Here is a 26,815-nt window from a genome sequence, read left to right as displayed (position 1 = left end):
CATGGTAATTCACAGTGCATTAACTCATGTTAACAAGCACAACTTTTGATTTAAATAATGCATTAGTAAATGTTGAAATTAACATGAACTAAGACTTATAAATGCTGTAGAAGGATTGTTCTTGCTTAGTTCATGTTAACGAACATAGTTAACTAACATTAACTAATGGAACCTTATTCTAAAGTGTTACCGTCTGGTTTTGTGAACACTGCACTGGCTCCCTATCAAATATTGCATAGATTTTAATATCTTGCATATTAAAGCCCTAAATGGTTTAGCACCTCAGTATTTGATTGAGCTCTTATTGCACTATAGTCCTTTATGTCCGCTGCATTCTCAAAACTCTGGAAATTTGATAATACCTAGAATATCAAAAACAACTGCGGGTGGCAGATCCTTTTCCTATTTAGCACCCAAACTTTGGTAGAACCTACCTAACATTGTTCGGAGGCAGACACACTGTCAGTTTAAATCTAGATTAAAGACCCATATCTTAACCTGGCTCATACATAACACACTTAACACATTTCTAATATTCAAATCCATTAAAGGATTTTTAGGCTGCATTAATTAGGAAAACTGGAACTGGGAACACTTCTCATAACACACAATTTACTTGCTACATCGTTATAACAATGGCATCTACGCTAATATTAGTCTGTTTCTCTTTTATTCACTGGCCTCCCGACTGAGCCAGGTTTCCCCCAAGTTTTTTTTTCTCCATTCTGTCACTGACAGAGTTTTGGGTCCTTGCCGCTGTTGCCTCTGGCTTGCTTAGTTGGGGACACTTAATTTCCAGCTATATAGTTGAAACTGCACAGATACTATTTAAACTGATCTGAGCTGGATGATGATATCACTGAATTCAATGATGAACTGCCTTTTTGCATTACTGACACATTATTTTCCTATTTAATGCTGTTCAGTTGCTTTGTCACAATCTGTATTGTTAAAAGCTCTATATAAATAAAGGTTAATTGACTTGGGCTCTCTTTTTGTGGGCTCCTGAGTGGACTTTTAGGCAGGCTGCTGGGAAGCTGGAGTGAACTTAGAAGCGGCCCATGCAAACAGAACATCCCTGAGGTGAAAAGTGAAGGCGGCCATCTTGACTAAGGCAATAGCAGAGAAGTTGGGTGGCTCTGTAGTGGTCTCTGTGGATGAGACAAGGAGAGCAGGTTGCTCAGTAATGGCCTTTATGCCAACAGCAGTGAGAGCGAGCGGTTCTATGGGGGCTTCCATGGGTGAAACAAGGAGCGTGGGCTGCTAAATAATGGCTCTCGTGGCAGTAGCAGTGAGAGTGGGTTGTTCTGTGGCAGGCTGTTCTGGAGCGGGTGGTTCAGGGGCCTCTGGGACCATTGGACTTGGGATCACCACAGTCGGGTCCTCCAGGACCATTAGACTTGGGACCACTAGAGCCGGGTCCTCCAGGACCATTGGACTTGGGACCACCAGAGTCGGGTCCTCCAGGACCTCGGACTTGGGACCACCAGAGTCGATCCTCCAGGACCATCAGACTTGTTAACAAGCCTAGCAAGCCCTATGCCAGCAGCTCACAAAGACCTCAGCAGTGGGTCTGACAAACTGGAAGCCAGACTTAAAAGCCCTGCGCCCACCCGGTAAAGAGTTTCTGGACTAGCTGCCCTCCTGTGAAGAGGCTCTGGAATGGTGGCCATCTTGTGATGAGACTCTGAACAGGCAGCCATGTCAGGAAAAAGCTCCTCCTGGTCAGGAACTGACTGTCTCCCACTGTGGTCTAGAAAGTCCACAAATGCTCCAAAAGTGCCGCACCTTCTCTAGGTACTGATGAGCTCATCAAGGGCATAAGAAAACGAGTCCTTGAGAGCAGCATCATTATACTCTAGCCCCTCTGCAGCAGTCCTGAATTCCAAGGTAAATTCCTTCAAGTCAGTCCCCCATTGCCGGAGGGAAATCAAATGCTTACCAACTGCTGATAATTAGAGCATACGTTGGTAGAGGGGGCTACTGGTAGTGGAGCCTGACAGTGGGAGATTGACCATTCTCTGCTGAGTCCTCATTAGGCTGATTTATTCTGTCATGGTACCGGAAGAGAGATGAGGCAAGGACTCAAATGCAGGAGAAGAATGGGTCTTTTTAATAATTCAATTAAACAAAATTGACAAAAACTACCCCAAAGTGGGAAAAACAAGCAGGCAGGCCAGCAACAAGGCACAGCAAAGCAGAGCAGAAGAGCAGTTACATACCACCAAACAAAAAGTACTTCTGACATATAATAATGGATCAGTACAGGACAGAAAACAACTGGAGAATAAACAGGGAGATAAACGAGGAGGGTAATGTGGGAGACAGGTGGAACAAATGAAACAATAATGAGGTGACAAGATGGGAGGGGACAGACAATAAGACAGGAGAAAGCTCATGGCACCAAACAAAAACAACAAGAGCAATGTGCTCACAAAAAAAACAAAAAAAAAACAGGTGTCCTCTGGTGGCCGTCTTGGGCACTCCAGCTGCAGACTGTGACTTTACCAATCCCTTGATGTCAATAATAAATAGTGCCCACACTATAATTTCACACATAAGTCACTTACAAATCAAACTTGACCCCATTGTGAAATTTGTGGGAAAAACTTTTTTCCTCACATGCAACAATAATAAAAGTGACTGCACCTTTAGTTTGGTTCACAAGCTAACAGCTTAGCCTAGTGCCTTAGCAAATGCTAACTAGTAAAGGAAACTAGTTACAAAAGTAAAAGACTCATAAATTATTTGCCACTCTTAGCTTTAGTTTCTCCAAAACGTTCATGTTTTAAATCCGATGATTAATGCAACCAGTAATCTCTTTAAATGTTACATCATCATATTACATAATCATTCCAGTGAGAACATGAAATAATTAGAACTGAGAGTATTATTCTTTACAGTAAATCATCCAATCTCACAGAGAGTCTTATTACCTGTGGATAGTAGTAGTAACGATTCAAGTCTCTGATTCAGACCAAAAAACCAGATACTTACTATTGAGAACATTGCATATTTTATTTGATGCAATACTGTAACTAAGCATTTTAAATTTTCATAAATATATTGATTGGTTTACAAGAATCAAATAGACCATTACATGTAACAATACAATATACATATGTGTATATAGAACATATAACACAACCTTCTTATTTGGCCATAAGAAGTAACACAATGGGCATTTTTATGGCTGTCAAGAATTGCTAAATTAGAAAACAACTGCCCTTGACACAGGTCAGCACTGAAAGTGCCCTTCACTTCATAATTAAGGTCATAAGTTATCAATATGGGGCAGGCACACAACAGAATCCATTTAACAGCCTTTTGTTTGGTAAAGGCCTCTTGGTAATGTGTAAAGAACATACAAGGTCCATCCTGAAAGCACCAAATTCATTTTTTAGACTCTAAAGGTGAAATCACAAAATAAATTCAGCGATTTATTAAAAAAAAAAAAACTAAATCCAGTTTAACTAAATGTGCAGATATTTATGGTCTTTCAAAACATGACAGTTTATGCAAATTAGGCTTATTATAGACCTGCCTTATTTAGAAAACCCAATGCTATTTGTCTGGCATATTAACACTGTGCTATGACTGCCCTGTAAAAAATCTGTAAATGTAATTTTATTCAATAAGGTTTTTTTTTGTGCGTCTTATATTCATAATATCATTCGAGTGTACTTTCTGCATTTTAAAGAATGATAAAGTATGCCAGACTTCAGTAGTCTGCTGCATACAACACAACTAAACATTAAAATTGCAGTTTGCACTGTTACCTGATTTTCAAAATTCTTTAAGTGAAAACAGCATTGTGCTAATAGTCGGTACAGACCATTTTTAGTTAAAGCTGCAGTAGGGAACTTTTGACGCTCTAGCGGTTAATAAACAGAACTGCTTGCGTCTTGCGGAAGAACATTGTAGCCGGAGCTACTTCTCTCTGTTTATGTCTATGAAGAATCACAAAGGTACTGGGTTACTCTGCCGCGGTATCCCCGAAGCAATCTAAAATAGTCCGAATATAAACACTTATTATAGGTGTAGCCTAGTGATTCAGGACAAGCTAAAAACACGGTTTGGAAAATGGATTCATGGTGTACGCGCTTATTATGTTCATTTTTCTACATTTTGAACACAAACAAAGTTACGGACCGCAGCTCTGATTGGTTGTTTTTTACCGGGAGCGCATGACTTTCTGCAAATGGCAATAGGACCACTGGGAGGAGCCAGAGAAGCTTGATTTTTTTCACAGATTATCTGTCTCATATTCTACTGTCAGGACATAATGACAGGTTTAACAAATATGTAAAAAATATTTTTTTACAAAAGTTCCCTACAGCACCTTTAAGTACCCCCCATGAATCTTATATCTAATTTCATATTTTCTTGCCTGTGTATGAAGTAACTTCTTCATTTCTTTAAAATTATTTAAGTCATTCATTTGCTAAAAATCTTGTCTTTTTTGCATCCTAAATTTAGGCTATTTGTACAAGAATTCACCAATTACTTTCAATTTTACTTGGTCTTTTGTAAGGTATGAGATAGCAAGTGTTTTTCAGCCCATTTTCACAATACACGCTCTTAGCAGTAACTGGCAGTAAATTCCCCATTGAGCAGCTCATCACTATGTATTGAGAAATGCATGGCTCTCAGCCACATCCCCAGTGGAACAGAACCAAGCCCTCCAAATCACAAAATCCTCCAACATTTGGGTAAACCTTTTATAGACAGCCAAAAATGACATCCATTTATTTACTTCATATTACTGAAGAATGGTAGTACAATAAATGAATAACACAGGCCTCCCCACATTGCAGCAAGTCTCGACATCCACATTTCATTTGCTTCCTGCAAATGAACGATTGACTATGTGTGAGCAAACAGCACATGAACATGCAGCTCCAGATTTGGTATAAAATAAAAAAATATATATATTTTGGTATAAAAAGTTAACGTACATGCGATTCAAAGCCAAAACAAGAAACAGAAATTATATTTAAGCAACAGAACATTCTGCAGCTGCTTATGAGGAGAGTAGCACTCACTTAAAGCAAATGCCACTCTAGCTTGTGTCATGAAACACTGACGGTCTTAAAGGACCACCCCATTTTCATGGGTCTTTATGACATCATCTAGTGGGAACCCCATAAAGCAGCTGGCTTTCAACAACAAGAAGCAACTTCAGCACTTCCACACATATGGCTCATGTGTGTCATGTAACACTCACGGATATTCAGAACAGGATGCACCAAGCTCTTGGTTTTACTTAACTTATTCACAGTCACACTCACGCTTGGTGCTCCCTGTTGGTGGGTGTGTGTGCTCAGCCCACCTTGGTTGTCACGGTGAGCAGGGGTTTTCCATCTGAGGATGCCTTACTTGGTAGCTCCTTCAGCACCATAGCAACCGCCCTAGAGTCTTTCTCCTACAACAGTGAAATCAACAGTGAGTTGTGTCAGTTTATTTTCAAATTCCCGCAATGGTGCGGGTTCCTTGAGAAACACTATTAAAATATTACCAATTCAAATTAAATTCTGATCATTTACAGGCTTACAAGAAAAAAAACCTCTTGCTTTTTAAGCCATATTCTTTTGGCTGAAAAAAAGTTATATTTACCCAACTGACACAAAGCAATGTGCATAATTAGCATGCTATCATCTATTCTACAGCCCAAAATAAATAATTAGGGATGCACAATATCGCTATGATATTGTTTATTGGCCGGTATTTTTCGGCAAATACATTTTTATTATTTCTTTTTATCAGACAATTGGTTTAAGTGTGAAAGGTTTAATAAATTTAAAATTAAATATCAATTTTAAAAGTAAACTTTATGTTAAAAAGTATACATTTTCCGTACTGTACATATATATAAAAAGTGATGCCTAAATTCCTGTGTAGCATCTACAATAACTGATTTTAGCTTTCAGAATTTTATTTTTCATTTATTTAATTAGTATATACTATTTACTATATAATTTAATACTGGCTATTTATCGGCCATAACATGAAAATAGTTATCCACTTATCAGTAATATTAGTGCATCCCTATAAGTAAGTTCTATTTAATATGAAGAACAGTTATCACTGCCAAAACTTCGCCACAACATAAAACTACTTATCCTCAGCAAAGACATGCTACAGTACATAAGAGTAGTAAATCATTGCTCTATTCAGGGATACTGACTAGCCACCAAAACATGGGGCTAACTGCTTTTAACAGTCCCTATGCCACTCAGACAGATCTAAGCACTTAAGCCACCACTGGGACACTGAGAACTGGAGTGGAATCAATTCACTGGCAATGTTTAACACTGAGAATGTCATTTAAACCCCAAGTATTTGCTGAGTCGAACAACACAGTTGCTCCCGTATTGCAATCCAAGATAATCTAACTGTGCTGTTTTATAGTGACCAATAAAGTGAACATCTAATGCAACACTCCAGCGTCTGGCAACAAAAAACTCTGGAGACACCTAAGAAACAAAAGATCTTTCAAAAAAGATTATATCAATTAGTTTGTGTTTTAAACTTAACCTTACTGCAAAATAACTATGATTGTTGGATGTTAAGGGTGATTACAAAGTAATCTGTTTTTGCTAGGGGTGCTCATGAGTAGAAGACAGGTTGTGCAAGGTGGTTTCTAAGTGAATGCTTATAGGCCACAGCTGAAAAAGCCCACCTCATGTTATATTCTCAGGTCAGCTAACCCAGCTGTGCATATGTTAAAACTTAGCCTAGGTAACAAGGGGAGTCTACTCTTAGTTACTATGCCACCCGCAGTTGGAATCAGCTTCCAGAAGAGATCAGATGTGCTAAAACATTTTGTCACATTTAAACGCAGATTTAAAACTCAAAACTCATCTGTGCATTTATTGAATTAGCACTGTGCACTATATTTTATGTACAATCAGTTTTTATTCTTAACTGTTTTAAATTCAGTTTAAACCTTTTAAATAATTTTTTAATCATTTTCAAAGTTTTTAAATTCCTTGTTTTATTGTTGTGATTTTTCTTTCTTCTCTAATGTAAAGCACTCTGAATAACCATTGTGTATGAAATGTGCTATATAAATAAACTTGCCTTGCCTAGTTATGTCTTAAAGGTACAATTTGTAAGATATTTGCAGTAAAATATGCAAAAACCACTAGGCTAGTGTTATATATTTTGTCCAGCTGATTACAAACAATACCTCTGATGTTTTCAACTACTTGAAAATCATGAGAAAATTCCCATTCTAAACAGTGACACGGGGCAGTGCAGTCGCCTGTCAATGACGTTAGTTACCCTTTGTTACCACCTTTACTGACATACAAAAAGATTGTTATAGTTTTGGGAGTTCGCCCTCTAGTGGCAGGTCCTACAACCTGTACCTTTAAATGGGCCATAATTTAACATTTTTAGTACACTTTTAAACATCACTCCATGTTAGCCACTATATATTTATACAGACTTTTTTATTTTATAAATTACCAAGCACAACGGTTTCACCTAAAAATCTTCTTTACAGTTCTACTGAAGAAAACAATGCCATCTACTTCTAAAATTCTTCAAATTTTAATTTTAGGTGAACTAACCCTTTAAGAGAGACAACAGGAATGTTTATATCTTCTTTCTCAGTTTGCTTTTGGCATTAAAGACCAAATTTTGTGAACAACGTGAATGACATGGTCCTTTTTTTGAGTAATATTTGATCAAATATGTAGTTTGTTTTGTAGGTAACTACACTTTCATTATTGATTATAAGAGGTCAGGCATTTGTTCAGCAGAACATTATTGTTTTACAGTGAGCTAAGCACTAAAGGAGATAACGCAAACCATATAAGTAAAGAAGGAAAATGTCAGGTATTTATGTACCCTTTGTTGGCTTTTCTCTGTGAGGTTTCTCTTAAGTCTGTCTGTCATCATCCATCTATCTCTTTATTAACATATAGTGTTCCCAAAAATCCACACTGAGCATCATTTCAATCTTGACAACTACTCCATCAAGCTCATAACTGACCTTTAAAACATACTAACACGGTTTTGCAACGGAGCATACTGTTAAACTTAAACACAGGAAAAAAATCTGCAGAAATCTAAACTTCAGAAACAATTCATCTTTAATTTTCTAATATTGTCTGAAACCCTAAAACATTTAAAACATACATTACTTAATTCCTAACAATGAGCAGAGAGTAACAACAAGAGATTATGTAAGGCTTTGGGGTCTTTTGGGGTATTAATGAAACAGGATAAGACATTCTTCAGCTACTGACCCTAGAGGGTCCTAAAAAGATTATAGTATAAATATGGTTTATGAATTACAATAAAGTTTGGAAGAGTGACATGACCTGTTCCCAGAATTGTTTGGGAATGTTGTGGGCTTATTACAATAGTGAGCTTTATTACAACATTTTTGGATTTGCTCAAACAGGACAAATTTTTGAAGTCAAAGACAGGTAAGTAAAATAAAATAAAATAAAAATAATAAAGAATAAAATAATCCAGTCGCCCTCTTCCCAGATTACCCTGCTGTACAGTGTGACATATTTAATTAGATGTTTATTTCTTTATTTATACTAAATATAAGTCTACATTTGTGTAGGTTTTGAATTTAATGTATAATTTACATTTTGAATGTAATATTTGTATGTCTTTATTTTATTGTGTATTACATGTACACTTGCATAATAATATATAATAATGCATAATTGAGTATATTAACATTAAATAGCACACTGACCAACAATAATTACAATTCTATCTAGAAAACTCTTGGAGGGACTGGCATGGTAATGCACATTACAATGTTTATGTGTTTTGTCTTGGCGGAATAGATCTGCAATGACAATGGTATCATTATGTCCGATTGAGCTACACTTGGACTGCCCCATCTAGAGTTTCATGACAGAACTTTTGGATTTGTTATTTTAAAAAATCTATACTTATTTACTGTTTTTATACTCAAATAAATGCTCTGTTTTCAAACACAGATTAGCATTTTATTGGTTGCAATTTATTTTACAGTCATGTTACCCGTGTACATACTATGTAATTATTATAGTAATTACAATACTTGGTATTAACTAACCCTGAACCTACTCCTAAACCTAACCTTACCCCATGTAGTTTATTTCTTAAAATAAACTAAAATATGTAGGACAGCTTCTGATCAAAACAGATAAAAAAAAAAACTTATGAATTTGACTTTTTTTATGTGTATTATATTACTTTGTTCAGGATACAGGGCTGCTGTCGGATAACAGGTCAGACATCATGAAAAAACATATTTTGTTATGTCAATAATGAATTCAGTTATGATAACATGGAAGAAACTTTTGTTATGCTGAAATCATGAGAACAAATCTTCTGTTCTGATCATGAGAAAACAAGAAAGAAAAATAATAATAATCCATGGCCTCTTAGGGCTTCTGTATTCAACTGAACTGACATTGAAGCAAATTTTTGTTTACTTATGCAAGGATATATCCTGTGTGAACAGGACAATTTTATGTATAAAAAAAAAGTAAAAAAAAAAAATATGACTGTAGAAAAGAATGCAGTGTCATGTCATTAAAACTGCCTCGTTTGTGAGGTAATAAATACAGTTCTCACACATGGTGATGGACTCAGGTTGTGTTGACTGGGTGAAAGATGATCACCCCAAAGAAAGGATCTGCAAGCAGAGGAATTGTAGGAAATGCTAACACAAGCTATAAATGACTGTAATCTCAGCACATCATATCTATAGCACAGACAACTGAAGCATCTTGCTTCTGTTATGTCTAAGACTTTAAATTGTACATAAACAGATTTCATTATTCATTCAGAGTATATTTCTGCATTATATATCTAATTATCCATTTTGCAATATATTCAAAAGAAAAGTGATGGGATATATTCCCTCCGGTCTGATAATTGTTTTACTCTCTCTGTCCCATTTGTGAGAACTGAACTGAGAAAAAGGGCTTTTTATGTACGCAGCTCCATTTGAATGGAGTTTACTCCAAACGAAATTGAAATGACAAACTATGGAACATTTTAAATCGATTATTCGGTCACTCGAAGAAGACTCATTGATTTGTAATTGTTTTTAAGTGTTTTAAATTGTACATTTGTTGTTTAAATTTGTAAGTGTGACTGTAACTGCTGTCCATTCTTGGCCAGGACTCTCCTGTGAAAGAGATTTTAATCTCAGAGAGATTTTACTGGTTAAATAAAGGTCAAATAAAATAAATAAATAAAATATGTCTACTCAAATTAGCTGAAGCCTCAAATGATTGGACAATCTGCTAATAACAGAACTCAGCTACTCCTCTAATTACATTAAAAGACAACTTTTAAAAGAAAGCTACAAACAGAGTGAGTTAAAGTTCAAATGTAGGGTTTAAAAGCAGCATAATGTTAGTGTAATCCAGACGTTATAAATTTCTTGTCAAGTAGCATATGGATGTCATGTCATAAAACATTTTAGCATGACTAAATTTATATTCAACTTGATCAAACATTGTAAGTTACTAATTATAGCCCTTACATTTCCTCAGTTATTCAAACAGCAGCTACAGAAAAGCAAAAAAACTTTAAATTATAAAAAGAACATCACCACTGACTCCTATCTATTACACTGTATGATGAATAAATCTTGTATACATTACACATACATCTGCACTCTTTTGTTTATGATGAGAGAATTTGCAAGTAAGCAGAATTCCGTCACAGCGCACATGAATTGAACAACAAAATTTCTGTGTTTCAGCGATGACAAGTCAGAATGCCTCTGATTGGCCTTTGCATTCATAAAACTCAACAGAATCATTTGTGATTGGTTATAAAAATATTGTAAAAATGGAACAAATAAGCCTTAATATAAATAATTAGATTATAATACTAGCCTGATAATAATAATAATAAATCATCATCATCTTGATATCGTCAAAGGCAACAGCCACAAGTGATATCACTGATTGTAGTCAATACACAATACTGTCATCTATCAACACAACCCTAAAATACATACATATTAGTGCTGTCAAATAAGTCTTTGCAGTCTTTGGTCTTATCTATTATTTGTTCCAGAGCAAATAGTCTTTGGCAGAATCTCATCATGTTTATGTAACTTCAATGCTGTACACTCACCTAAAGGATTATTAGGAACACCATACTAATAATGTGTTTGACACATGCCTTCAGAACTGCCTTAATTCTACGTGGCATTGATTCAACAAGGTGCTGAAAGCATTCTTTAGAAATGTTGGCCCATATTGATAGGATAGCAGCTTGCAGTTGATGGAGATTTGTGGGATGCACATCCAGGGCACAAAGCTCCCGTTCCAACACATCCAAAGATGCTCTATTGGGTTGAGATCTGGTGACTGTGGGGGCCATTTTAGTTCAGTGAACTCATTGTCATGTTCAAGAAACCAATTTGAAATGATTCAAGCTTTGTGACTAGGGATTAGCCTGACTACGTCAGACTTCCTACTTCCGCTCAATTTCATTTCACTTCTGTACTCAGTCTGATACAGCGTCAGAGCTTTCTGTTTCTGGAAACAGCCGGGCCAATCAACGAACAGAGGGCGGGCTGAGAGCCGTGACGTAGATGCTAAGCACCGAGTTTTACATTGTAGGTTAGAGAAATCGAAAACCGAAACGACCGCGGAAATGGGAAACGAGACACGGGATGCAATTCGCTCTGTTATGGAGAACATTCAACTCTTTTTCAAACTGTTCACTCCGGTATTTCGATCGCATCATCATGTGTTTACAACAGGTTTACAGTGGAAGTTCAATCATAGATTTGAGTTCGATGCATGATGTCTGTGCTTCGATGCGGCTGTACAGGTGCATAACATACGTCATAACTAAACGTATCTGATTGGCTTACGGGTAGCCAATGATTTTAAACTTCAGTCAAGCGCCCCCTAGCGAGAGAGAAAACACTTCTCTATTATGCCATTCCAGACTCTGTCTACGAAGCAAATTGAAGTAGAAGAGTCTGGTATTACCAGGCTAACTAGGGATATGCTGGTATCAAATTTTCCTGTTGCGATTAATTGCTCATGCTTTGATCATGGTAAACGTTATTATCCAGGTATTGAAATTTAGTTTTTTTTAAAGTGCATAATACAGTATAACAGGTTAAAAAAACGTTTTTCTTATAACAAAAATAACTGAACATTTAAATACAATAAAGCAATACAGAAAAATATATAAAGTTAAAAGTTTTGCACCGATTAAAGTGCAAAAGAACTATAAAGACCCATAGGTATCACGGTTGCACTTTATTTTACAGTATGTGTACTTACATGTACTTATAGTGTACTTACAGTGTATTTATCTAAGAAAGTTCTGGTAATACAAGGTAACTACAATGGGGTAGGGTTAGGTTTAGGGGTAGGTTCAGGGTTAGTACCTAGTTATTACATAATTATTGTAATTACTACAATAAGTACATAGTATGTACATGGGGAACAGGACTGTAAAATAAAGTGCTACCGGTATCACTTTACAATAAGATCTCATTAATTAACCAGTAACATTCACAATGAGCAATAGCTACATTTGCTACAGAAGTTATTAATCTTTGTTAAAAAATAAAAGTTTTAGTTCATGTTAGCTCATTATAAATACTACAGTTGCAAGTTTAGATTTTATCAACGTGTTACCCAACTGAGTCTGGTTCCTCCCAAGGTTTTATTCTCCATTCTGTCACCGATGGAGTTTTGGTTCCTTGCCGCTGTCGCCTCTGGCTTGCTTAGTTGGGGTCACTTCATCTACAGCGATATCATTGATTTGATTGCAAATAAATGCACAGACACTATTTAAACTGTACAGAGATGACATCACTGAATTCAATGATGAACTGCCTTTAACTATCATTTTGCATTATTGACACACTGTTTTCCTAATGAATATTGTTCAGTTGCTTTGACGCAATGTATTTTGTTTAAAGCACTATATAAATAAAGGTGATTTGACTTGACTTTACTATTAAATATTGGAATACCTAAGATGTATGAATGTTCAGAAGAATTTTTCATCGGCAGTTTATGTTAACTAATGAATTAATGTTAAAAATGAAGCCCTAATGTTAAATGTAAATTAACAATAAAAAAAAAAAATCAAAACAGTTTCAAACAATTTCTATGTCATGTTGTAGTCCACATTAAAATAGCATATGAAGACTTAATACTTAAGTATTTGGCACTGTAATAAACATAGCAAATACACAAATCTGATTGTCTATTTAAAATTATTAAATATGTTTTAGAAAGTATGGCAGCTGGTTTATTTGTGGTGTTTCAAGGGTAAAGACTGCATTTTCTGCAGTTTAGCGCCATCTTCTGTCAGAGAGTGAATGTGCCTAATTCAGCTCGTCTCTCACATGTTCCTCCATGTGCTTCTCATGCATGCTTGTTCACATCAGATCACACAGAGTCTTTCAAGCAGCATACAGCGGTGTTGTGCATTTTGACCAGTTGATGGGAATAGTATTTTTAAAATGCATTCCAAATTCTGGATAATTTGTAATATATAATTATTCACGGTATTTAGAAGTGCCCACGATAACATTATTGTGCATATTCATTACCGTGATATATCGCATTACCGAATACCGGCACAAGTCTATTTATGACATGGTGCATTATCCTGCTGGAAGTAGCCATCAAAGGATGGGTACATGGTGGTCATAAAGAAAGAATCAGCCGTTTGAATGAATCGGATTAATCTCAATGACTCTATGAAAATAACTTGCTGCCACCAACTGGCAGTTTTAAGTTTACATTTCTACAATTTTTTCCTGTTTTGGATAATTTCAAATAGCAGTATTCAACCTTTTATGTTAAAAACAAAACATTTATGAATCTGTAACTGCAGATTAAATGCATCCATGTCCCTCTCTGAGATACATAAACTGTGTTAAATACATCTAAATGCTATTTCAGATGCAGATTCCAGAAACGTTTTTTTATGTCAGAATGAAAGACACTAAGCCACTAAGTACCAGATGCAAAAAAATGCATATACCAGATGAAATTTTATATACATTTATTTTCTTATTTAAAATGTTGCATTTACTTGTACTTTTACACGTTTTTCAAAGGCCCTTTATAAAGCCTATAAAAACATGGACCGTGACGAATGCGGGGGCTTATTAGGACAAAAGAGCAACATGGTGCCAACCTCCCATGGACCCACCATCTGCAGGAGGAATCATAAGGAGGAACCTTAAGGGGCTGGTGCATTGTGGAACGGGCAGCGGTCGAAGGCAAGGCCCCCCGACTCGATGTCTGGACATGGAAACAGGCCTTAGGGACATGGAATGTTACCTCACTGGCGGGGAAGGAGCCTGAACTTGTGCGGGAGGTTGAGAGGTACTGACTGAAGATAGTCAAGCTCACCTCCATGCACAGCTTGGGTTCTGGAACCATGCCACTTGAGAGAGGCTGGACTCTCTATCACACTGGAGTTGCCTGTGGTGAGAGGCGGCAGGTTGGTGTGGGGTTGCTCATAGCTCCCCAGCTCAGCCGCCATGTGTTGGAGTTAACCCCGGTGAATGAGAGGGTTGCTTCCATGCGCCTTTGGGTTGGGGATAAGTCTCTCTCTGTCATTTGTGCTTACAGGCTGAATGGCAGTGTAGAGTACCCAGCCTTCTTGGAGTCTCTGGGAAGGGTGCTGGAAAGTACTCCGACAAGGGACTCCATCGTTCTACTGGGGGATTTCAATGCTCCGTTGTCAATGCAGCCACTCTGAGCAGTGGCCATAAGCTGAAGAAGTCTTACCAGGCCTGGCTGACTTTTGGGACACCTGAGCCAGCTGACGGGTACCGGCAGGCCAAGTGGTCTGCAGCCCGGATGGTTGTGGAGGCAAAAACTCGGGTCTGGGAGGAGTTTGGTGAGGTCATGGAGAAAGACTATCCGTTGGCTTCGAAGAGATTCTGGCAAACTGTACGGCACCTCAGGAGGGGGAAGCAGTGCCCTGCCAACACCGTTTACAGTGGAGGTGGGCAGCTGTTGATCTCAACTGGGGATATCATCGGACGGTGGAAGGAGTACTTCGAGGATCTCCTCAACCCCACCGACATGTCATCCACTGAGGAAGCAGGGGCCGGGGGCTCAGAGGTGGACTCATCCATCACCCAAGCTGAAGTCACCGAGGTAGTTAAGAAGCTTCTTGGTGGCAAGGCACCGGGGGTGGATGAGCTCCACCCCAGGAAGCTCAAGTCCCTGGATGTTGTGGGGCTGTCTTGGCTGAGACACCTCTGCAGCATCGCATGGCAGTTGGGGACAGTGCCTCTGTAATGGCAGACTGGGGTGGTGGTCCCCCTTTTCAACAAGGGGGACCAGAGGGTGTGGTCCAACTACAGGGGGAATCACACTTCTCAGTCTCCCTGGGAAAGTCTATGACAGGGTACTGGAGAGGAGAATTTGGCCAATAATCGAACCTTGGATTCAGGAGGAACAATGCAGTTTTCATCCGGGTTTTGGAACAATGGTCGAGCTCTGTACAATCGCCGGGGTGCTGGAGGTTTCATGGGAGTTTGCCCAACCAATCCACATGTGCTTTATGGATTTGGAGAGGGCGTTCGTCCATGTCCCTCGTACCATCCTACAGGAGGTGCTACGGGAGTATGGGGTCCGGGGCCCTCTGTTAACCCTCTGGAGTCGATTAACGCAGATACACGTTATGAGTCATTTTCTCCTGATAACCCCGTAAATAACTTAAATTACACTAATTTTTTATCATATAGATAAGAGCAATACATCAATCGAATCTGTAAAGGGTCTACTTTTTTTGGATACAGACATAACAACAAAACTTTGTGCACTTATAAAATAAAGATAACAAACAAGGTGTGCTGACTGCAGCCTTTGTCTGCGCTGATCTTCATTTACAAACATGTCATTAAAATGAACTGTAACTCCGTAAATACTCAACGAAGAGACATGAGAGAGATATCTATAGAAAGATTGACATGTTTACTTTTAGACTAAACAAGTTCCGCCGAAAACAGATATTCTGTGATAAAGTAATCCATATGAAAACAACGCTATGTCCGTTTTTCACGTCTCCCTTCATTATATCTAATGTGACCACACCCCCGGGCTGAACACGCTATTCAGATTCAAACTGAATACTTGAATACGCCCACAAGAAAAAGCAGGCAGACTGTTCAAGTTTTTTTATTTTACTGTTTGCTTTGCGATGAGAGGAATAAGACATAAATCACCCCAAAAAGATGTGATGTGGTTGAGGATTTGAGAAATGGATTTCCTCAGAAAAAAAGAATGAAGCACTTTATTTAACAGAGATCATAAACATGAGTAAGTCTCTTTTTATTCATTTATATACTTGTACTAGTTCACATAACATGTAAACATTTTACTAGTTAGACTTTTTCCAAATACTTTTTCCAAACTATAATTCCCGACTAAATGTATAATCAAGTGAAACATTATGAAGTTTCAATAACAATATACAATACTATACCATTCAAAAGCTTGATGTTAATAATATAAATGTAACAAATAGATAACTGTAACAAATGTAAAAACAATGCTGTTCTTTCAATTTATTCCCCCTAAAAACATGAAAAATATTCTCAGCTCTTTTCAACATTAATAATAATAATAATAATAATAATAATAACAATAAATATTTTTTGTAGAAAATAAGATTGTTAAAAGGATTTCTGAAGGATTGTGTGACTGGAGTAATGATGCCAAAAAATCTGTTTGAAAGTCAGCTTTGATTGTTCCTAATAAACTGTTTAACTGCTCCCCCAAGTGGATATTAAATTAGTTTGTGGGATAATTAAATATATTCTTAATAAACTACAAACATAAAATTATATACATTTATTTTGTTCTCACATTCTTTCTTGTTACTCTTCCCTCATGTTGGACTCTGGCAGGGCTGCTCTTTATCACCAGTCCTGCTCACTGCCTCAAGTGGAGGAGTTCAAGTATCTTGTGGTCTTGTCTCGAGTGAGGGAAGAATGGAGCAGGAGATTGACAGGCGGATAGGTGCAGCTTTTGCAGTGATGCGGTCGATGTACTGGTCTGTAGTGGTAAAGAATGAGCTGAGCTGCAAGGTGAAGCTCTCGATTTACCGGTGCCCCCTTAGAGATAGGGTGAGGAGCTCTGCCACTCGGGAGGAACCTCCACATCTAGAGGAGCCAGCTGAGGTGGCTCGGGCATCTGTTCTGGATGCCTCCTGGACCCCTTGCTGGGTAGGTGTTCCAGGCTGTCCCACCGGGAGGAGGCCCCGGGGAAGACCAAGGACACGTTAAAGGGACTATGTCTCTCGGCTGGCCTGGGAACGCCTTGGTATCCCCCTGGAAGAGCTGGAGGAAGTGTCTAGGGAGAGGGAAGTCTGGGCATCTCTACTTAGACTGCTTCCCCCGCGACCCGGCTCCGGATAAGCGTAAGAAGATGGATGGATGGATGGATGGATGGACTTTTACTTTCAATACTTAATTATGTTTAAGATTAAAAAAATACTTTTCATACATAAGTACAATAAATCGCTGTCATCAGGAATCACCTTTAACAGATGAATAGACAGTACAAGACTATTAGACATTCAAACTAATGTTTTATTTTAAAAATTAGACTGACCTGAAGCTGTTAAACTATCAACTTCAGATTTGAATCCATGGTAGAAGCAAGTTGTTCTGCACAAGAGGGCTTTTAAATAATAATAATTATAATTCTTTGCATTTATATAGCACTTTATATACAGTCATATCTCATATCTACTTGGGTAAGAGTTTTCTTTATTTTCATGACTATGAAAATTGTAGAGTCACACTGAAGGCATCATGGGCTATTTGACCAAGAAGGAGAGTGATGGGGTGCTGCGCCAGATGACCTGGCCTCCACAGTCACCGGACCTGAACCCAATCCAGATGGTTTAGGAGTGAGCTGGACCGCAGACGTAAGGCAAAAGGGCCAACAAGTGCTAAGCATCTCTCGGGGAACTCCTTCAAGACTGTTGGAAGACCATTTCAGGTGAATACCTCTTGAAGCTCATCAAGAGAATGCCAAGAGTGTGCAAAGCAGTAATCAAAGCAAAAGGTGGCTACTTCGAAGAACCTAGAATATGACATATTTTCAGTTGCTTCACACTTTTTTGTTATGTATATACTTCCATATATAATTCCACATGTGCTAATTCATAGTTTTGATGCCTTCAGTGTAAATCTACAATTTTCATAGTCATGAAAATAAAGAAAACTCTTTGAATGAGAAGGTGTGTCCAAACTTTTGGTCTGTACTGTATATATATATAGATAGATAGATAGATAGATAGATAGATAGATAGATAGATAGATAGATAGATAGATAGATAGATAGATAGATAGATAGATAGATATTAGTGGTGTAACGGTACACATACTAGTACTATTCTGTATGGTTCACGGGGCAAATTCAAATGGAAGTGATCATCCCCATGCAGGGGCACAACTCCACATTTGATGAAGGGTATGAAAGATCAGTGTTGGCAGCCCCCTTTATTCTAGCCCTTATCACTAACTCCCGCAGAAAACTTTCTGCAAGTCAATGACCAAAAGCCCATCAACTAGCTTGTGCATGGAAGGATACAAACTCAACAGGGGTGAAAAAAAGTTTCGGTTTTCATTAATGGAGACCTTGAAGAGTGTTCGTGAATTGTGCCTCTTATCTGTCCTTCACACGCTCCACTGTTTACCACCTGAGACTGTCACTGGAATTGCGCTCGCGCTCTGTTCGTCTCTGACGCAGCTGACGTGTGATCTATAGGACTCGTGGCCAGTAATGCTAACGTGAAGTAGTTTTACTTTTCTGTAGTTTGTCAATGGCTCTCTGCATCTTACGGACGGAGTTACCGGAGCTGTCAACAGCTGTATTTATTGCATGGACGGAGCAGAAATGTTAACAGAAATGTAAATAGCGTTTGTTTCATTAGCAAACAGACAATCATTCGCTGATGGAGAGGAAAAGTTAAATACAGATGAAGACGTTTTCACACTGAAGGAGAAGCGATCTCGCTCTCATAGACGTGCCAGGCTATATCTGCAGCTAAACTGAATAAAAGCAGAATGAACTGATGAAACTAAAAAAAAAAAACACAATTTATGAATGATGCAGTGCTAATTGACATTTATTACAGTACAGAAACTCTAAAGTATATTTTCTACCTTATTCTGTGCAGAAAATGTAAATAATTGCTAATTAAATGTAGCCTAGTATATAAAACAATCATAAAATTGCCATTAGGAAAAACATATCGATTACAAATGATGGATTATTGTCCAGCAGTGTATTTGATTTATTACAGCTAATTAAAAGTAATTATAAAAGAAGATAATTCCTTGTAAAAAAAAATAATAATAATAATAATTATTATTATTATATAGGCTACATACATAAAATGATTGTATTTGACATTTCTGTCACTTCTGAAATTATGGCTACGCCCCTGGTGTGACAAAATGTTAGCTTATACATAATACTCTTTACGCTCTTTTTTAAAAACTTGGCTTACATACATTTTTACGTATGCCATGTCGCATCATTAAACTAGCATTTAACAATGGACAAAAGGTTTTTTTTCGTTTTTTTTCTAACCTATGGCTCTCTAACCATAAATGCTACTGTAATTTGCCCCCTGACTAAGCATTTAAAGAATTTAGTAGAAGCATTTAAATAATCCCGTGAATGGACTTAAAGAATGCAGAATCGAATCGTTATAATTAAATTGAATTGAATATAATTGTGAATCGAATAGAATTGAATCGTTCTAAATTTGCAAAAATCGTTCTTGAATCGAATCGAAAATCTATGAATCGTAATCGAATCGCCGCCTTGCCAAAGATTCACAGTCCTACCCTAGACAGTAGAACACTTCTGTTTAAATATTTTTTTCCAATGTATGTAATAATGCTCACATTTTAGTTAGGTAATTTGAGGCATTTACAATGTTTTTTTTTATTATTATTATTATTACTAATTTGTCTCAGTCAAATTTTCATTCATTTTTATATAAAATGAGAACATGTAAAATTCAATTTAAAGAACATCTGCCTTTCTTCATGTTTACTTAAAATGTGTCATGCTTAAAGGGTTAGTTCAGCCAAAAATATGTATATGACCCTAGGTGTATTTTTCCATTTTTGTCACAGTATTTACAATATTGTAACATATTGTAGACACTGTATATCCTTTACTTGCCGCTTATTGCACTTCTGGTTAGATGCTATTTGCATTTCGTTGCCTTGTACCCTACAATTGCAATGACAATAAAGTTGAATCTAATCTAATCTTTTTTAAGACGAATTCAGTTGGAATTATTTGTAAAAAATTATCTTTGATCTTTCAAGCTGTTTGATGCTACTCAGTGGGTGTTGCACTGCATCGGTCCTTGAGAAGTTTAATTAAAAGCTCATCCATTAAAAAAAAGGGATGATCACTTCCAGTTGTATTTGCCTCGTGAACCTTATGATATGAATATGTGTACCGTTACACCCCTAATATATATAATTCTTCTGACCACTGACTTTATTTCTTAGACTTGACCACCCCGCCCCATATTCCCAAATAGGTGTTTATCCCAGAACATCCTATAAAGCTATTGTTTTCACATATCGTTGCATTCCATACAACTTCTCCTTTATCAAATTTATGACTCATTCAATATTATACAGGCTTCACACCTACATGCTAAACTTGTGATTTCTTCACAGCTGGAAAAAAATATAATTGCAAACTTCTAGTTTACTGCACACACATATCAAGCAAAGATCACAGCTTCTGGTAAGAACAAAAAAAATGTTACCTTGAAACTCCTCCAAGCAATACCTTGGAGAATTAAGCAGCCTAAGGCTGCATCAATCTTTGCTCATATCCTAGGTCAGTGTCGGCCCCGCTGCGGCCCACCAGAGGCTTATTAGCATTAATCATACCTTCAGCAACCGCACTCTACTTAAAGTTAGACAAAAGCCCCAGTTTATGTATCTATGCAATTGTCTCTTCACGTCATGAAGAAAATGTTTGGCTAGAGCATATTTACATAAACCACGAGACAACAGATATTATTTGAAGACCAAACAGGAAGCAAGTTTAATCTGTGTGGCACACAAATAGGTCATAGAGAAAAACCCTGTGCTATTTGCACAGTGCCTTTTTCGATTTACAATAATCCTCTGCGTTTTGCACCTACTTTCACCAGGGAATATGTGTGCCATCCACCGTGGCTGCTGTGTCAGATGGTAGTATGTGGTCTGTGGCATGTGATCCAGTTCAGGAAAAGTGACACGACAGCTGCAGTGTAATCAGACAAATCCAGATGTTTTAAGTGATTAGCAGTTTAAGCTGCAGTGAAGAGCAACCTGCCTTAGGGTTCACACATCTGACCTACTTTTTGAAGGCAATAGAGAATGAATTCCATAGTGAACAAGCATATGTGGCCTTCCTTCTGTTCTCCCAGGATTCAATGACATTTAAGTATACTGTGATACTGAGTTCATTAATGCGACTTATCCATTAGCTTACATTGAAATTGGCAAGTTCAGCAAGATTTAAGATAAGCCATCCAATAGTCATCTATAGGGCTCATTATTGGTGACAATTTGGAAATATCTCAGATTAATGGAACATTGTGAGCTAAATGAGTTTGTCTGTTGATCAATGTTTTATGATACGTTTTATCTTTCACAAGAGGTTATCTCATTTCTAATGTTCCAACTGAGACCACACTGATCTTGAAGGCTGCCGGTCATCCATCAGTCAGATTCTCAACATTTCTAGTCGATTTGATATGGCTTATTGTGTGAAAGAAATAGGTGTTAATTGTTACAATAATTGCTTCTGTTGTCTTATGATAAAGTCTCAATCAGTTTTCCCCTTCTACATTATTGCTTTAGATCCATTTATTATTTTCTCTAAGGCAACAACGCTCCTTTTAAAAATAAAAAATAGTGCTGAATAATTAATTGAAATCTAATTGATATCATGATTTGGCTTAAAGGAACACTCCACTATTTTTGAAAAAAGGCAAATTTTCCAACTCCCCTGGAATTAAACAGTTGTGTTTTACCGTTTTCGATTCCATTCAGTGAAACTCTGGGTCTGGCAGTAGCACTTGGACTTCCTTTCACACACTGCTGAGTATTGTTCTGCACATATCCCTCCCCTAGCAATTGCGTCGCTAGGGGAGGGATACAATTCCATTTTTGTTTTCATTGTTTTTTGTTTTAGTTTCTAATTTTCATAGTCTTGTTTCAGTTTATAGTTTTCATAGTCTTGTTTCATAGTCTTTTTCTTGCTTTGCCCTGTTACTCTTGTTTTGACCCTTTGCTCTGGATTCTGGACCCCCCACTTACCCCTCTTGCTTAGCCCTCTGGATATTGTTTGTTTATAATAGACCCACGGGGGGCCCTATTGACATTCTTTGTCTTGCCCTATACCTGTTTTTACCACAGCATCAGTCAAGTGTTTCAAATAACGTATTTTTCTGCCCTTGTGTCACTTCTTATTACAAGAGTAGAAAGAGAAAATATTTGATACTGTAATAAAGGTATGTCAATTACCACTGGATTATAAATGTAATTTAGCCAAAATACCCAAGATCAGTTCAAGTATTTCTATTTCCTTTTTGTTCAATTACAGCAATAGCTAGATACCTTTTTCCATTTTAGGGATTTCCTGGAAAATCATGAGCTCTATTACATATTAAAATTTTCTACACGAGGTCACCCTCTGCCATCCAGTATGAATTAAACAGACATTATATGTGTTTAGCGCTCAGTAATGCGCACACAGTCCTATTTTTTGGGCATAAACAGGAATAATAATACTTCTCTCAAAAGGAATTTTAAGTAAACATATGATAATACAAGTTTTTCTCCAATGTATAGAATTTTACAGGAGATGTTTTTCATAAGGCTCATATTTCATAGTAAAAACAAGGACTGTTTTTTTTATTTTATTTTTTTATTTTAAATACCTCCTGATAAAAACTAAGAATTACTTTCAAATATAAGTAACCCTGCAGTTGTTTGTAAAACAACTTGTCATTTTCTGTCAAATAAAATTATTATTGTTCTTCACATTAACTTTATCGAATTATTATATTTTTATTTGTTTTAAAAATTTGACAATTTGATTTTTTCCCCAAATTGTAAAGGCCTATTTAGATGTGTTTTTTGTTAACCTTAAGTTTATTGAGTGTGTTGACCCATTGTCACTATTAGTTGTTGTTTTTCATGCAAGTTATTTTCAAGAGGTTAAACTTATAAGATTGAAATTCCCACCATACGGTTCATTCTTATATTCCTTCTTACATTATAAAAAAGTAAAATATGTTCCTTTGTTAACTATGGCTCCTTTCATTGGTGCTGTAGCAATACTAATTGGTTTCTTCTGAGACACTCCATGGAGACGATACATAAAAAATACAATTAACAAAAGGCTGAAAACAGGTTATGTGCTAAAATTATTAATGTTACTGTTCAGCTTTTTACAGAATTAATTTGTATTTTAATTAATTTGTGCTATTCTGAGATGTGTATTGTTAGTCAACCATTATTGACTATTCCATTGTTATCAACATTCAGTTGTTTCCCATAGTTCTAATGAACACTGCCGAATAGGACTGAAAACTGTAACTGCAACTACAGCTCTCAACTTTCAGTTAGAAGCATATAGTTTCTTGTAAATGTAGATATCTAACGATGCACCCTGGACCTGGAATTGAATATGTGACGATTAAATTCGGTTGAGATGTTTAACGATTCACGATACAATTGGGGTGCAGGTTTATACGAATGTATCGCTGAGTTTAACTGGCTGTATTTAGGAAAATGTTATTACTTCACCTGAATACCACCTTCACATGGTTCATCATTAATGTGGTTCAAATGACAGAGGTATGTTTCATGGAAACAGTGACAGTCCGGGAAATAGTTTCTTAATTGTTCTATTGATGGATCTTATTATGGGGGTTAAGCAACGAGTTCCGTGTGTGTATGGGAAATGCACAGCTGCATGGCTAAATGTCATGAATATCTAAAAATATCTATTTTTTTCTTTTAAATTTTCGAAACGCTTAATAACCACACATCAAAGCCAGCTAACTTAAATGGGACAAAAGCTGCATTCCAAGCACAATATTCTCTGATAAAAAGAGAAAAGCACATCAAAGGGCTTTCTCTCAGCTTTTTCAGTCTCTCACAACCCCATGCAAGACTGAACTAATGTACCTTCAGAAGCTAAAGCCTACTTTTGCGTAAATGGACATAGCAATATCAAAAGTGTTTTAGGTGAGCATAAGGGCACCCTCTCAAACACTTTCTCATCTGAGAATTTAGGAAAATTTAAAGTTCATCCTTATACAAGTAGTCACTCTCTGTCTTATATGCAGATTCAGGGCATGCAGTGCTGTGAGTGGCAGAAATCTGTGGGAAGCTTGTGTAACATCCATAAACCAGCACCATTTGAGCCTTTAAACTCAACTTGAAATGTAAAAACATATTTAAAAACATCACAACTGTTCCTTCATACTGCACATGTAAAGTAAAAGACAGGAACAGATGAGGAGGATAAGTAGCAAGAAATCATGATGCAGCAAATTACTTGCAAATGTACAATACACAATATCAAACAGTAAACGCAAACACACATTTTCCTTTGTCCGACCATGAGAAATGTGACACAGACCTGTGGTATTATACCATGCTACTCAGATTTACAGCTTGCTGAGACAGAAGACACATTTATCTTGAAGACTTGGAAGCAAACCACACTTGATGGCAGCTCCCTGAAGTGCAAGCAGAGCATCATCAGTCATGTGAACGGCAGCAGGCAATATCTAAGTTCATCTGACTCTATGAAGGTCAAATTCCTTCCAAGTGCAAAATACTGATGTTGAGCCAGCAGTCATGCATCGGTCATGACATCAATGCTCATTTTAGTTTCATTCATTTTTAATTGACAAAAAGTATTATTTTTAAGGGAAAAGAAAATAAATTCATTTAAAACGCTGAGCTGACATGTTAAGAGCCACTTTGTTATGATATAAATGGCATGTGCATAATTAGATCTAAACACATACATGTACATATATACATATACATATACAAGCTGTTTACAGGTTAATGCAAATGTGACTACTTGAATAGTGCAACACATGTATACAAACACATCATGGCAAGTGTATTTTATCACATAGTAGGAAAGCATTTAAAAGTAATCTTAATATAAAACTTTGATAGGGGTTCACAGGGACCTTATATCCAGGATATTTCAAACAAAGGTGTGTTTATTGAATTCACTGGACAAATACAAGCAGAACACAGTGTTCAGATAGTTAGACGTTTAAATAGGACAAAATAATGCCTTGAAACATTCTTTTTTTTTCTTCACACTTAACGTCCTCTTCGTGCAGTTCATGCTTTTGTCGTGAAATGTGTTTTGCCCGTTGCCCACATACTAAAAAACATCTTAAGAGAGTGAGATTTGACATGTGACAACAGGATAAACTCCACAAATTAAGGATGATTTAGCTTTCTTGTGCGCACGTGTCGGTAGATGAGATGCTTCACGCGCCGTTGGCCAATAATAAATGAAAGAAACACGCGAGCTTACCTGTGAATGTCCCTGGTACATATTCAGTCCAAGTGCTGAAAACACCGCCGGGTGTGTTGGTACACCACTACTGTAAATTGTCAATGAGGAGGAGAAAGCGGAGCGGAGCTATCCTGAGATGTTTTCATGCTCCAGCTGCGTCCACGTGAGGATTCCTCTTACAGGACCTTTCACGAGACCGTGCATCCGAGTTTCTGACGTTCATATTACGCCGTGAGCTTCGAGGTAGTGGGTTCACTGCGTGATACGGCTAAAGCAGTGCGGTCTTCCTCTTTTTTCCTCGGGTTATTCCACTCCTTAGTGGAAATGTTCGAGTCCCAGCCCACTTGAGCACGGTAACGCCTCAATGAGCAGTATGCCACCTCCCATGAATAACATCAACACTGTACTGATGCTGCTGCCGGAGGGCGTCAGTGCAATACTCTACAGTCTACACTTTTATTAATTTACTTTATACTGCTGAGTTATAAGAGAACATGCGCTATTTTAATGTAATGATGTTGGTAACATTTTACAGTGTTAAACATATTTAGTTACATAGGTACAAAATTTAATTTAATTTATTACAAGATTAATAATGCCTTTCATTGGCAACCTCCAGACTATCTAATCCACTAATCCATACTTTATCTTGGACACACGGGTTGTATTCCTTCCAGAACTTTGTAGACATGGAGTTATCAGTGGTGCACGGTGCCACTCAAAAATATTTCAGCTTGGATAAGGGCAATATCTAAAATGAAGGACTTGTTAAAGGACATGTTTAAATGTCTTTACACTGTATTTGCCTTGTGAATTTTATGTATTCATTTGTTTGTTACTATTTGTGATTGCACCTAATGTGATGCAGATTCTCAGAGTTTTATACAAATTAGCATAATTTAAAGACCACTAACAAATGATTATATTTAGAGCAATTGCCTATGTCACCTCTCATAAGTTACAACAACACTCAAGATGACCCACTGCTGTGCAAGTGCACTACATATAGGCTATACTTTTTATTAATGAACTTTATACTGCTTTATAGTGATAAGAGGGCTTCCAATAAAATAGAGATACATTTTAATTATTTTGTTCTTTCATTCACTTATTTTGTATTACTGTAATAGAAACTACGGGTTATGGAAATAGGTTCTTTGCTTGGACCTACAGTACCATGTTCCTTCCATCACTCATTGGAGGCTTTTATTATGATTGATTGT

The 26,815-nt window shown here is 37.1% G+C and overlaps 1 protein-coding gene across 3 annotated transcripts in view; it reads right to left on the bottom strand.

Moving 5' to 3' along the window:
- The window catches only part of pex5lb (peroxisomal biogenesis factor 5-like b), a 49,498-nt gene extending 23,543 nt beyond the window's left edge, over positions 1-25,955 (bottom strand). For 2 of the 3 annotated variants that reach the window (XM_026206384.1, XM_026206385.1), the window contains exons 1-2: positions 25,611-25,955; positions 5,333-5,425 (exon numbers count right to left, since the gene is read on the bottom strand). In XM_026206384.1, coding sequence (XP_026062169.1) covers positions 5,333-5,425; positions 25,611-25,631 — 114 coding nt within the window. In that variant the 5' untranslated portion in view covers positions 25,632-25,955. The remainder of the gene's footprint in view (positions 1-5,332; positions 5,426-25,610) is intronic. The other variant, XM_026206386.1, reaches the window with a different exon arrangement.
- Between the last annotated feature and the right edge of the window lie 860 nt (positions 25,956-26,815).

The sequence above is a fragment of the Carassius auratus genome, chromosome 27 (genome assembly GCF_003368295.1).
Source record: "Carassius auratus strain Wakin chromosome 27, ASM336829v1, whole genome shotgun sequence".
Taxonomy (NCBI): domain Eukaryota; kingdom Metazoa; phylum Chordata; class Actinopteri; order Cypriniformes; family Cyprinidae; genus Carassius; species Carassius auratus.
Note: the sequence above shows the minus strand (reverse complement) of the source record. Positions and strands in the feature narration are given on the sequence as shown.